This window comes from Plecotus auritus, assembly GCF_963455305.1.
Source record: "Plecotus auritus genome assembly, chromosome: 6".
In the NCBI taxonomy this organism is placed as follows: domain Eukaryota; kingdom Metazoa; phylum Chordata; class Mammalia; order Chiroptera; family Vespertilionidae; genus Plecotus; species Plecotus auritus.
In genome coordinates, this window is record NC_137773.1 from 94427168 (window position 1) to 94442089 (window position 14922).

General features: G+C 42.0%; 2 protein-coding genes across 2 annotated transcripts in view; both read left to right on the forward strand.

Annotated features, from left to right (window-relative positions):
- The window catches only part of LOC308251761 (olfactory receptor 7A10-like), a gene marked incomplete at both ends in the record, with an annotated part of 299707 nt that overhangs the window by 166548 nt on the left and 118237 nt on the right, over window positions 1-14922 (forward strand). The gene's annotated exons all lie outside the window — the stretch shown is intronic.
- LOC308249721 (olfactory receptor-like protein OLF4) lies at window positions 231-1196 on the forward strand (the record flags this gene model as incomplete). The annotated part of the gene is made up of 1 exon (XM_080671471.1): window positions 231-1196. The coding sequence occupies one exon, from the start codon at window positions 231-233 to the stop codon at window positions 1194-1196; it is 966 nt and encodes a 321-aa protein (XP_080527597.1).

Consider the following 14922-nt stretch of genomic DNA (forward strand, 5'->3'; position numbering starts at 1 on the left):
GAATGTGTCTCTCTCACATCAATGTTTCTCTCTATCTCTTTCCCCACCTCCCTCCCTTCCACTCTCTCTAAAAAAATCAATGGAAAAAATACCCTCAGATGATTTTTTTAAAAAGGTATATTAATTCGTCATGACAAAATACATATGGTAGTATTTCAATTGTTATGAACACTGCTTAGTGTAAGAATTATTCACATAATATTTTTGTTCCTAGTCATCAACTCTACCACATGGTACAAGGCAATACATCAATTTCAGAATTTATTCTCCTGGGAGTTTTAGAAGAACCAGCACTGCAGCCCATCATATTTGGGCTTTTCCTCTCCATGTACCTGACCACTGTGTTGGGAAACCTGCCCATCATCCTGGCCGTCAGCTCAGACTCCCACCTCCACACGCCCATGTACTTCTTCCTCTCCAACCTGTCCTTGGTAGACATCTGTTTCACCTCCACCACTGTCCCAAAGATGCTATGGAACATCCAGACAAAGAACAAAGTCATCACCTATGAAGGCTGTATCACCCAGATGTATTTTTTCTTATTATTTGCAGGACTGGACAACTTCCTCCTGACTGTGATGGCCTATGATAGGTATGTGGCCATTTGCCACCCCCTGCACTACACAGTCATCATGAACCCCCGGCTCTGTGGACTGCTGGTTCTGGTGTCCTGGATCATGAGTGCCCTGTATGCCTTGTTACAAAGCTTAATGGTGTCAGGACTATCCTTCTGTGCATACTTGAAAATCCCTCACTTTTTCTGTGAACTCAATCAGATGGTCCAACTTGCCTGTTCTGACACCTTTCTTAATAACATGGTGATGTATTTTGGAGTTGTGTTGCTGGGTGGTGGTTGTCTTGTTGGTATCCTTTACTCTTATGCTAAGATAGTGTCCTCCATATGTGCAATCTCATCAGCTCAGGGGAAGTATAAAGCATTTTCTACATGTGCATCTCACCTGTCAGTTGTCTCCTTATTTTATTGTGCAAGCCTAGGAGTGTACCTCAGCTCTGCTGCTACCCAAAACTCACACTCAAGTGCAACAGCCTCAGTGATGTATGTCGTGGTCACACCCATGCTGAACCCTTTCATTTACAGTCTGAAGAACAAAGACATAAAGGAGGCTCTGAAAAGACTTGTTGGGATGACAGGCATAAAATGGCCAGTTGTCCTAGGGATGAGGAAGTGCCCATGATTGCAGGGATCGAAGTCTTGGAGTCAGAAATTGCTATTCTTTCGTTAGCATGTGGTTATACAACTTGCTTTTTTATTTTTTTTCTGACAATTCTATTTGTTATTTTCAACTTCTCTTTACAATTTAAGTAAGCACTTTAAATAAGTTTTTATTGACTTTAGAGAGAGAAGAAGAGAGAGGGATAGAGAGACAGGAAAATTGATGAGAGAAATATCGATTGGCTGCCTCCTGCATGCTCCCTACTGTAGGTAGAACCCACAACCCTGGACTAGGAATCAAACTGGTGACGTCTTCGTTCATGGGTCGATGATCAACCACTGAGCCACATCAGCCAGGCATAAGTAACCACTTTATTAAACTTTCTGCTCTGTTTAGGAACTGTTTTCCCCTGTGTCTTTGTTCCTACTTTTACAGTTTTCCCAACCTTACTCAGAAATACTTAGACATTCCAGTTTATTTCATGTGCAACAGTGATTTCTTTAGACACAGATAACAGCATGATATTTACCAGAAGGAAGGAGGTGGGGTTACTAGAAGGTAAAGGGCGCCAAATATATGGTGACAAAGATGATTTGACTGTGGGTGGTGGATACACAATGCAATATACAGATCATGTATCATTGAAATATACATTTAAAATCCATATGGGCTTGTTAACCAATGTCACCCCAAGAAATTTAGTTTAAAAAGTGAATAATTGGCCCTAACCGGTTTGGCTCAGTGGATAGAGCTTTGGAATTCAGACTCAAGGGTCCCAGGTTAGATTCCAGTCAAGGGCATGTGCCTTGGTTGCGGGCACATCCCCAGTAGGGAGTGTGCAAGAGGCAGCTGATCGATGTTTCTCTCTCATCGGTGTTTCTAACTCTCTATCCCTCTCCCTTCCTCTCTGTAAAAAATCAATAAAATATATTTATTTTTAAAAAGTGAATAATTGGTACATTTACACAATGGAATACTGTGCTGCTAAAAGAGGAAGGGACTTCTACCATTTGCAACAGCATGGATGGACCTGGAGAGCATTATGCTAAGCAAAATAAGTCAGTCAGAGAAAGATAAATATCAAATGATCTCTCATTTGTGGAATATAATGAACAACATAAATTGATGAAGAAAAACAGATCCAGAGACAGAGAAGCATCGATCAGACTGTCCAACCTGAGAGGGAAGGTATGTGAGGCTAGGGATAAGGAGAGATCAACCAAAGGACTTTATGCATGCATATAAGCATAAACAATGGACACAGACACCAGGGGTGTGAAGATGTGAGTGGGGAGGGAGAGGGGGGTTAAAGGGGGTGGTCAGCACACTTATGTAATACCTTAATCAATAAAGAAAAATTTAAAAAAGTGAATAATTTATTCTCTGATTACATAGATAGTTATATGTACTTTTATCTTATTTTATAGATTGACTAGAGGCCCGATGCACAAAATTCATGCATGGGGGGTAGGGTACCTCAGCCCGGCCTGCATTCTCTCCAAACCAGAATCCCTTGGAGGATGTCTGACTGGCTGTTTAGGCCCAATCTCACCCCTAACTGCCCTCCCCTGCTGGCCTGAACACCCCTAACTGCCTCTGCCTTGGCCCCTGCCACCATGGCTTTGTCCAGAAGATGTCCGGTCTAATTAGCATATTACCCTTATATTAGTTGTAAGTAGTATTACTCATGTGGAAAACTCTCACTTGGCTTCTCAGATCATTTATATAATTTTATTCTAGGAAAATCTTGTTGCTGTTTTTCTGTGTTTTTGTTCTATTGTTATTATTTTTACTCTTTTTTTTTGGGTTTTTAGTTTTCATCCTCCTTTGAGCTTTTTAAAAAAATCTTTATTGTTGAGAGTTGTACTGATAGCCCCATTTTATCGCCCCAGTACCCCCCTTCAACTGGATCCTGCCCCACCATAGGCCTTCACCACTTTATTATCTGTGTCCATAGGTAATGCATATATGCATATAAGACCTTTGGTTAATCTCTTCCCCCTTCCCAATCCCCCCTTCCTTCTGAGATTCATCAGTCTGTTCCATGTTTTCATGCCTCTGGTTCTCTTTTATTCACCAGTTTATTTGTTTATTAGATTTCTTATTCATTTATTTTCATTTCAGATTCAATTGTTGATAAATATGTATTTATTGCCACACTTTATTGTTCATATTCTTCTTATTCTCCTGCTCCTCCTCCTCCTCCTCCTCCTTCTTCTCACTCCTCTTAAAGAATACCCTTCAACATTTCAAATACTACTGATTGGTGGTAATGAACTCCTTTAACTTTTTCTTGTCTGTGAAGCTCTTTTTCTGACCTTCAGTTCTAAATGACAGCTTGGCTGGGTAGAATAATCTTGGCTGTAGTTCATTGCTATTCATCACTGAATATTTCTCGCCACTCTCTTCTGGTCTGCAAAGTTTCTTTTGAGAAATCAGCTGACAGTCATAATGGCGGTTACTCCCTTGTGGGTAACTAACTGCTTTTCTCTTGCTGCTTTTAAAATTCTCTCTTTGTCTTTAACCCTTGGCATTTGCATTATGATATGTCCTGGTGTGGACCACTGTGGGTTCCTCTTATTTGGAACCCTGAGCTACCTGGACTTGTAAGTCTACATCTTTCACCAGTTAGGGGAATTATTCTGTCATTATTTCTTCAAATTGGATTTCAATAACTTTTTTATTTTAAGTGTTATGTTTTTTTATTTTTTATTTAAATTCTTTATTGTTTAAAGTATTACATAATAAAAAGATGGCGGCTGGCAGGACGGAGGTGAGGGAGAAGAAGTGAGTGAGTGAGGGTATGAAAGGAGAGTGTGTGGATGTGCATGGTGTGTGTGTGAGTGACTGAGGGAAAGTTAAATCTCGCAGGAGCAGCAGGGGCTGGCAGACAGGCTCTCCTTGACAAGGAGAGACTACCACCTCTGTGGGCACTCTCAAGTCAGCGGGACTCCAGCGTGGAGCCCACACCATCTTGAGGGGGAGAACGGCCTTTTTTAGGAACTCATCACCACCAACAACCAGACAGGCCTTGGAACTGCCCCGCAACCCAGCAGCCACTCCAGCCAAAATCCTGCTACCCCAGGTGCAGACCCGCGGACCCTGGGACCTCCACCTCCAAAGGTGCACTGCTTGGCAGCAGTAAGTGCAACCTCCCCCTCCCTAGCAGCAGAACTCTGGATTCACGAGTACCCGGATTCGCACGTTTCCAGCTGCGCAGGGCACTCCAATCCTTAGGCAGCGCCTGGGAGCTGCTGAGAGCCCCCAAGGGTGTGATTCTGCACAGACAAGGGCGAGCAGCCCCGCAGTAGAAATTCTGAATTCCCTCTTCCTGGATAACTGCCCACATTCACCCCAGCGGCTCAACCCTGGTGCCAGGACCCCTCAGAGTGCATCAGAACTCCGTGCCCGGAAGCGCACCTCCACAGAAGCTAAGTTCCAACAGGCAGGCACCCTGAGCGCATCTACCCACAGGGTGCTAGTGGGAGCCACTGTGAGTTCTCCCTGGGTGTGATCTTGAACAAGTGGGGGCTCACTCCCCCCCAGCAGTAGAAGTTTTGAATTCACTCATCCTGGATACCGGCCCACAGGCGCCTCAATGGCGCAGCTACACTGCCAGGGCCCTTCAGAGTCCTTCAGTGTGCCTTGCTGGCAAACATACCGAGGGCGATCCTGTGAGGCGCCACTGGGAGTAAGCGCCTATTCACCACAGGTGCAACAGCAAAAGCTGGGTCTGCCCACCCCAATATGCAGAACTCTGGGCACCATTGTCACTCCTTTCCAGAGAGCAGGCCCCCTGAGCCCCATCACCCCAACAGACGGTTCCTGGGTGCCAATGTGAGTCCCTGCTGGGCACGCGTGATTTCAATTAAGGGTGCAAGACAGCAAAAATTGGGACAATCCCCTCCATGCAGCTGACTTCTAGACACCGCAGTTGTGCCTCTCAAGCTCGCAGGCCTACATTAAAAGAACCCAAATAGCTCAAGAAGGGAGCTACACTAGATTAACAAGCCCAGGAGAACTGAGAGATTACGCCAGCAGCACCATCCCCCAAAAAAAACCTGGGTAGCAAAGCAATTGGATCTACAATTAAAACATTACAGGAAAACATGGGGAGACAAAAAAGCAACTCCCAAAGGAAAGAAAAAGAGGAATCACCAGAGAGGGAGTTAAATGAATTCGAGTCTAGCAGCTTATCAGAGATAGAATTCAGAGTAATGGTTATAAGGATGTTTAAATGTATGGATGACAAATACACACAACACAATGACAAATACACACAACTCAGTGAGAACTATAAGGAGCTGAATGAGAATGTCACCAAAATGAAAAGAAACCAAGAGGAGATGAAGAATGACATAGCTGCAATAAAGAACACAATGGAAGGCCTAAACAGTAGACTAGAAGAGGCTGAGGACCGCATCAGCGAATTAGAAGACAAGGTAGGAAAAAACACACAAACACAGCAGTAACTGGAAAGAAGACTTAAAAAGCAAGAGGAGAGCCTAAGGGAGCTTTGGGACAACACAAAATGAAACAACATTCGCTTAATAGGGTTACCAGAAGGAGAGGAAGAGAAACAAGGAATAGAAAACCTGTTTGAAGAAATAATGACAGAGAACTTCCCTGATATTGGCAAGAAAAAAACTATGCAAGTCCCAGAAGTACATAGAGTTCCAAACAAGTTGAACCCCAAAAGACTGACACCAAGACACATCATAATTAGATTGGCGATCACCAACGACAAAGTAAGAATCCTAAAGGCTGCCAGAGAGAGACAGAAAGTTACTTACAAGGAGTCTCCTATCAGAATATCAACTGATTTCTCAACAGAAACACACCAGGCCAGAAGGGAATGGAATGAAATATACAAAGTGATGCAAGCAAGGGTCTGAATCCAAGAATACTATACCGAGGCTATCATTCAAAATTGAAGGTGGAATCGGGACCTTCAAAGATAAAAAAGGGCTAAGAGAGTTTATCACTACCAAGCCAGCAATGCAAGAAATGCTAAAGGGACTGCTGTAAAAAGAAGAAAGAGAAAGGCAAAAAGAAACACAAACACTAAGGAAAAGTATGACAACAAACATGTACTTGTCAATAATAACATTAATCATAAATGGATTAAATGCACCAATCAGAAGAATAGGGTAGCTGAACGGATAAGAAACCATGACCCATATATTTGCTGTCTATAAGAGACCCACCTCAGAGCAAAGGATTCACACAGACTGAGAGCAAAGTGATGGAAAAACATTTTTCAGGCAAATGGAAATGCTGGGGTTGTGATACTTATATCTGATAAAATAGACCTGAAAGTAAAAGCCATAATAAGAGATAAGGAAGGCCACTACATAATACTAAAGGGTGCAATTCAACAAGAAGATATAACTCTGGTAAACATATATGCACCCAATGCAGGAGCACCCAAATACATAAAAAATCTCCTGGAAGATTTCAAGGGAGAGATCAACAACAATACAATCATAGTAGGAGACTTTAATATACCATAGACATCACTGGATAAATCCTCTAGACAAAAAATCAGCAAAGAAACAGCAATTATAAATGACACACTAGATCAGATGGACCTAAGAGTCATCTTCAGAGCATTTCACCCCAAAGCCATGGAATATACCTTCTTCTCAAGTACACATGGGACATTTTCAAAAATAGACCACATATTGGGTCACAAGCAAAGTTTCCCCAAATTCAAAAAGATTGTAATCATATCAAGCATTTTCTCAGACCACAATGGCATAATATTAGAAATAAACTACGGTAAAAACATTCCAAAAAATTCAAACACTTGGAAGCTGAATAGCATGCTACTAAACAATGATTGGATTATCAATGAGATCAAAGAAGAAATTAAAAACATCCTGGAGACTAATGACAATAAAAACACAACATTGCAAATCCTATGGGACACAATGAAAGCAGTCCTGAGAGGGAAGTTTATAGCTCTACAGGCCTATCTCAAAAAAACAAGAAAAAATGGTAATAAATCATCTAACTCAACAACTCAAAGAATTAGAAAGAAAGCAACAAGAAAAGCCCACAGTGAGCAGAAGGAAGGAAATAGTAAAGATCAGAGCAGAAATGAATGACATAGAGACCAAAAAACAAACAAACAAACAAACAAACAAACAAACAATACAAAAGATCAATGAAACCAATAGCTGGTTCTTCAAAAGGATAAACAAGATTGATGAACCTCTAGCCAGCCTCACCAAGAAGCAAAGAGAGAGGACCCAAATAAACAAAATCAGAAATGAAAGAGGTGAAATAACAACAGACCCCACCGAAATACAAAGGATTGTTAAAAAATACTATGAACAACTCTATTCCAACAAACTAGACAACCTGGAGGAAATGGACACATTCCTAGAAAAATATACCCTTCCAAAACTCACTCAGGAAGATTCCAAATATCTCAATAGGCTGATAACTATGGAAGAAATTTATGCAGTCATCAAAAAGCTTCCAGCAAACAAAAGCCTGGGGCCAGATGGCTTCACAGGGGAGTTTTACCAAACATTCAAGGAAGAACTAAAACCTATCCTCCTCAGACTATTCCAGAAAATTCATGAGGAAGGAACACTTCCAAGCTCCTTCTATGAAGCCAGCATCACCCTAATACCAAAACCAGATAAAGATAACACAATGAAAGAGAATTACAGGCCAATATCCCTCATGAACATAGATGCCAAAATCCTCAACAAAATTCTAGCAAATCAGATCCAGCAGTACATCAGAAAGATCATACACCATGACCAAGTAGGATTTATCCTGGGGATGAAAGGATGGTACAATATCCACAAATCAATAAACGTGATACATCACATAAACAAATTGAGAGATAAAAATCACATAGTCATATCAATTGACGCAGAAAAAGCATTTGACAAAAAACCAACACCCTTTCTTGATAAAAACTCTCAGCAAGGTGGGAATAGAAGGATCATACCTCAACATAATAAAAGCCATATATGACAAACCTACAGCCAACATCATACTAAATGGGCAAAAACTAAAACCATTTCCCCTAAAAACAGGCACAAGATAGGGATGCCCACTCTCACCACTCATTTTCAACATAGTGCTGGAAAACTAGCCATTGCAATCAGACAAGAAGAAATAAAAGGCATCCAAATTGGAAAAGAAGAAGTAAAACTGTCCTTACTCGCAGATGACATGATCCTGTATATAGAAAACCCTAAAGACTCCATTAAAAAATTACTAGACTTAATAAATGAATTCAGCAATATAGCAGGATACAAAATTAACCCAAGAAATCTATGGCATTTCTATACACCAATAATGAAAGTACAGAAAGAGAGATTAAAAAATCAATCCCATTTACCATCACACCAAAAAAATTAAGATACTTAGGAATAAAGTTAACTAAGGAGGTAAAACACCTATACGTGGAAAACTACACTACACTGAAAAAAGAGATAGAGGAAGACATAAACAGATGAAAGAACATACCGTGTTCATGGATTGGTACAATCACATCATCAAATCAATCTATAGATTCAATGCACTTCCCATTAAAATAACAATGGCATATTTCAGAGACCTAGAACAAACCTTCAAAAAATTTCATCTGGAATAAAAAAAGACCCCGAATAGCTGAAGCAATCCTGAGAAAGAAGAACAAAGTAGGGGGTATCTCAATACCAGATATCAAGCTGTATTACAAAGCCACTGTTCTTAAAATAGCCTGGTACTGGCACAAGAACAGACATATAGATCAATGGAGTAGCATAGAGAACCCAGAAATCGACCCAAACCACTATGCCCAATTAATATTTGACAAAGGAGGCATGAACATACAATGGAGTCAAGACAGTCTCTTCAACAAATGGTGTTGGGAGAATTGGACAGATACATGCAAAAAAATGAAACTAGATCACCAACTTTCACCATACACAAAAATGAACTCAGAATGGATAAAAGACTTAAACATAAGATGGGAAACCATAAAAATACTAGAGGAATCCACAGGCAGAAAATCTCAGATATATGCCGAAGGAACTTCTTCACTGATACTGCTCCTAGGGCAATGGAAACTAAAAAAAGAAAATAAACAAATGGGACTACATCAAAATAAAAAGCTTTTGCACAGCAAAGGAGACCATCAATAAAACAACAAGAAAGCCCACTGCATGGGAGAACATATTTGCCAATGATATCAACAATAAGGGTTTAATCTCCAAGATTTACAGAGAATTCATACAATTTAACAAAAAGAAGATAAACAACCCAATCAAAAAATGGGCAACTGATCTAAATAGACACTTTTTGAAAGAAGACAGAAGGAAGGCCAAGAGACATATGAAAACCTGCTCAAAGTCACTAATCATCAGAGAGATGCAAATCAAAACATCAATGCGGTACCATCTTACACCTGTCAGAAGGGCTATCATCAACAAATCAACAAACGACAAGTGTTGGCGAGGATGCGGAGAAAAAGGAACTCTTTTTGCACTGCTGGTGGGAATGCAGACTGGTGCAGCCACTGTGGAGAACAGTATGGAATTTCCTCAAAAAACTAAAAATGGAACTCCCATTTGACCCAGTGATCCCACTTCTAGGAATATATCCCAAGAAACTAGAAACACGAATCAGAAAGGATATATGCACCCCTATATTCATAGCAGCACAATTCACCATAGCTAAGATTTGGAAACAGCCTCAATGCCCATCAGCAGATGAGTGGATTAAAAAACTATGGTACATCTACACAATGGAATACTATGCTGCGGTAAAAAAGAAGGAGTTCCTACCATTTGCAACAACATGGATGGAGATGGAGAGCATTATGCTAAGTGAAATAAGCCAGGCAGAGAAAGATAAATATCACATGATCTTACTCATTTGTGGAATATAATGAACGGCATAGACTGATGAACAAGAATAGATCCAGAGACTGAGAAACGTCGGTCAGAAACTCAAACCTCAGGGAAGGAGGGGGTCGGTGGGAGTAAGGGGGAGAGATCAACCAAGGGACTTATGTGCATGCATATGAGCTTAATCAATGCATGCAGACATGAGTGGGGGTTGAGGGTAATGGGGGAATAAGGACACATATGTAAAAAAATAATAATAAAAAAATAAAAATAGAAAAGAAATTGTGAGGTAACCAGAACCCCAACAATACCTGAGAACGTCTTTCTTGCCATGTTAGCAGTCATCAGCTGTACGGTAATATTACCTGGGGAAAATGGGAAAGTATTTTGGACTTATGTTCCTGACCCTTCATGGGTAAGAGCCTTTACGTGGGCTGATCCCCCGCCTAATGTAGTCACCAATAATACCAAACACCTTGCTCATCCAGGAGGACCATGGGTGGGGCAAGGAAGTATAATTACACAGGTGTTGCCCCCCAGCTTTCCTTTTGTATGACACAAAATCAAACCACTGATCCTTTGTGTGTTAAATTAAAGAGAGGTTTCTGGCTTGCGTGGACACCAAAGGAAGGGATTATAACTACTTGCTCCTGGGAGAGGTGCAGAAAATGTAACTAAGACCTTGTCTATACAAAAAGAAATTGACAACCAGTTTGAAATGGAATTGCCATGGCCTAGAGCAAAGAATATCCTTACGTGATTTTATTCTACAATGTCATTATAATTTTTCCCAGATTTGTATTACCCCCATTACCTATAATAGTACCTCGCACCCTTGGGAATCAACAAAAAATCATCTTTTTGGTGCTTGGAGACAAAGGTAACACATCTCTTGATATTTTAGAATTACAACAGCATAATGTACAATTATTCCAAACAAACTTAAAAACCAATTCTTTGAATGTCTGGCAGCAATTTAAAAAGGACATGAAAGGATTTAATCCCTTCCACTATGTAGAGGGCCCCCTGGGAAGGCACCTGAGCATTCTATATTGGCCTCTCTTGCCCTTTTGGCCAAGAGGGGCCCTCTTCTCACAATCCAATTACCCACAGCTGTTGCCTGTGCTTTCTGTTCATCCTGAGGTTAAAGCCTCGTGTTGGCTGGTACCATGGATCTGTCTCTCGCCCAGTGGGGTGAGCTGGGCCCTCCCTGGAGAAGAAACCTGGGTTCCCCAAGATATGTGTTTAGTGCGAGGGCCAGGACAGCAGGCGAGGGGATCCCAAGGCAGGTGCTGGGCCTGGAGGCCATGGGGGCATAGGCTACCAAGGAGACAGAACTGAACATCACATCACCTTGTTTGGCCCCGGAGGATGGCTGGTTAGCCAGAGACAGGTAAGATTCCTCAGGGAAGGAACAACTTAGAGACAGGAGAGAACTTGGGAGTCAACAAAGGTGGGGCACAGACCCTCACCCCCCCCCCACCTTTGCAGGGGCCTGAACCCTCACCCCTTCTCAGGGAGGTCTCCTGCCCCCATGGCTGCTTCGCTTCCCATGCCCAGCTCAAATCGGGACCCAGGTAACAGACAGAGAATTGGCCGACAGCAGTTGCCCTCTCACTGCAACAAGACTTGTTTGAGTTGTCTTGTACCCATGGTGTGGGGAAGTGGGGTTTTGATATCTAAATCCAACATAGCACCAGGAATGCTTAGGGCCTACTCAAGAAGGCAAATAATCCTTCCCACTAATATTTACAGGGTAAAATAAGATTGTTGTTAGAGTATTAAATTTGACAGTAAAATATTAGTCAAGTTCTCAGACTAATTTAAATTGGCTAATTGAAATAAGCGAATATTCTAGAAAAATTAATGGTACTGGACAAAAAGCTGTTCCTACAGTGTTAACTAAAATTTTTATTGGTAGTTCATCTCATGGTAAAATTGCGTAACATGTAATGAACCTAAAGCAGTCATATTTTACTGCAAAAAATTAAAATTTAAAAGCTATCAAGACTACATTATAAAATTTCCAAAAGCCTTCTAATATTTAAATAAAAAGGGGGGAATAGTAGAAGAATATCATGTAAGGAAAAATATCCTGTAAGTAAATTACATCTAGAAAATTTTTACTTTAGAAAATTAACTTTCATTTGTAATGCTAACAGCAAGACACCCATGAAAAACACACATGGTGTCTAAACAAGCCAAAAAATAATCGTTTGGGCAAAAAATGAAAAAGGATCCCAAGTCAAATTTATAGAAAAGATTCCTTTATAAACTTTTGGTCAAGAATATGTTTGTATATTTTCAGAAAACACCTCCAAGACCATGTGGATTCCTGCAACAGAGAGGAATTGACAGGACTGCTCCAGCCATGAAGACAGAAAAGAAACAGTCCAGAGATGGAAGACGCTGACAACGCCTCGCCATACTAGCAGTCAGCAGCTGTGCATCACTGCAGGTTGCCCAGGACCAAACCAGAGAGCGTCGGACCTACATTACCACCATTTGTCCACCATTCAGAACTGAAATATCATTGCTGACATGTACACATAAGGAACTGTTTGACATTGAAATTGGGACTCAAAATAACTGTTGGCCCAGAAAGAAACTCACTACAGACTGATTCATTTGCCTCCCAGCATAACCATTATTGCTTGTCTCATTTTCGGTTCTTATAAGTGTATTTCTAGTATCACATGATCTCACTCATCTAGGGGAAATAATGAACAACGTAAACTGATGAACAAAAACAGACCGGAGACAGGGAAGCATTGATCAGACTGTCAAACCTCAGAGGGAAGGTAGGGGAGGGTGGGGGTAAGGAGGAGAGATCAACCAAAGGACTTGTATGCATTCATATAAGCCTAACCAGTGGTCACGGACAACAGGGGGGTGGGGGCATGCGTTGGGAGGGGTTTGGGATGGGAATGGGGGGATGAGGACAAATATATGATACCTTAATCAATAAAGAAATTAATAAAAAATAAAAAACAGTTCTACAATATTCACCTTGGCAAAAACATTAACATTTTTTGCAATCAATTAATGATCTCTTCTATCCACTTTCTAAGCATAATCTAGTTATGTTTATATAGGTAGAAATTATAACTGTAGATACTGCTTTCTTCACTGCCTTTTAAAATTAGATTTTTGTATATTTTTTCTACATCCTTGGCCATGTATCTGAAATTGGAGACCCATACTGATGTAATTAAAGTTTTGTTGGGGTGTGTTATTTATTTATTTTTTTTTGCTTTTCTTTTGAAATTAGTTTTATAATTTTATTCAATTTTATTAATGCGATTATTTGAATACACAATATTTAACCATGTTATTTTCCCTGCCATTTTTATATTATAAATATTCCATATCTTAACTTTTTTTTATATAAAAGCACACATTTATAAAGCTACATAAATGAATAAAGTCAGTGAGATCCCTGCTCATTAGACCTCACATACAAAGAGTGTGTGTCAGACATCCCTCTCACAATCCAGGACTGCTGGCTCCCAACTGCTCGCCTGCCTGCCTGCCTGATTGCCCCTAACCGCTTCTGCCTGCCAGCCTGATCACCCCCTAACCACTCCCCTGCCAGCCTGATTGATGTCTAACTGCTCCCCTGCAGGCCTGGTCGCCCCCAACTTCCCTGTTCTGCTGGCCTGGTCACCCCTAACTGCCCTCCCCTGCAGGCCTGGGTCCCTCCCAACTGCCTTTCCCTGCAGCCTGGTTGCCCCCAACTTCCCTCCTCTGCCGGCTTGGTCACCCCTAACTGCCCTCCCCTGCAGGCTTGATTGCCCCCAACTGCCCTCCCATGCAGGCCTGGTCCCTCCCAACTGCCCCCCTCCCCACTGGCCTGATCACCCACAACTGCCCTCCCTTGCAGGCCTGGTCCCTTCCAACTGCCCTCCCCTTATGGCCATCTTGTGGTGGCCATCCCCCATGTGGATGCAGGATCTTTGACCACATGGGGGCAGCCATCTTGTGTGTTGGAGTGATGGTCAATCTGCATATTACTCTTTTATTAGATGGGATAGAGGCCTGGTGCACAGGTGGAGGCCAGCTGGTTTGCCCTGAAGGGTGTCCTGGATTGGGGTGGGGGTTCCCTTGGGGTGTGGGGCGGCCTGGGCAAGGGGCCTGTGGTGGTTTGCAGGCCAGCCATGCCCCTCAGTGACTCCAGCGGAGGCCCTGGTATCTGGGGTTTATTTATCTTCTACAATTAAAACTTTGTAGCCTGGAGTGGAGCCAAGCCTTCTGCTTGCTCCATGGTGGCAGCCATTTCTGTTGGAATTTATTTATCTTCTATAATTGAAACTTTGTAGCCTTAAGCGGAGGCCTGGGCCAGCCAGGGTGTGCGGAAAGCTTGGCTTCCTCCATCGCAGGGGAAACCCAAGCCTCCCTCTTGCTCTCTCTGTGGCTGCAGCCATCTTGGTTGGGTTAATTTGCATACTCACTCCTGATTGGCTGGTGGGCATTGCTGGTGGGCATGGCTTGTGGGTGTAGCGGAGTGGTGGTTAATTTGCATATTACTCTTTTATTAGAAAGGATGTTCAGGGATGATTTGTAGGTTGACAAGGAACAGAACCAGGACTAGTGTCCACCCATCAGTTGTGTCACAAAAGAGATCAAAAACTCAAAGCCAAAAATAACAAAGGAAAGATGCTATTAAGCCATGTAAACACCAGAGTGATCTAATATATGTGGCATAGGTGCAGGAATCACAATTAGAACAGAGGCTGGGGAGGACGCTGTGATGAGGCCAGTGGAGCAGGGAAGGTCCAGTTGGTATGTGGTCTCTTGAGTCCCAGGTAACTTCAGCACCCATGCTGGGCCCCTCTTCTCTCTGCACCTGGCCCTCTGCTGGGCTCTTCACTCTTATTACTTTTCCTTCA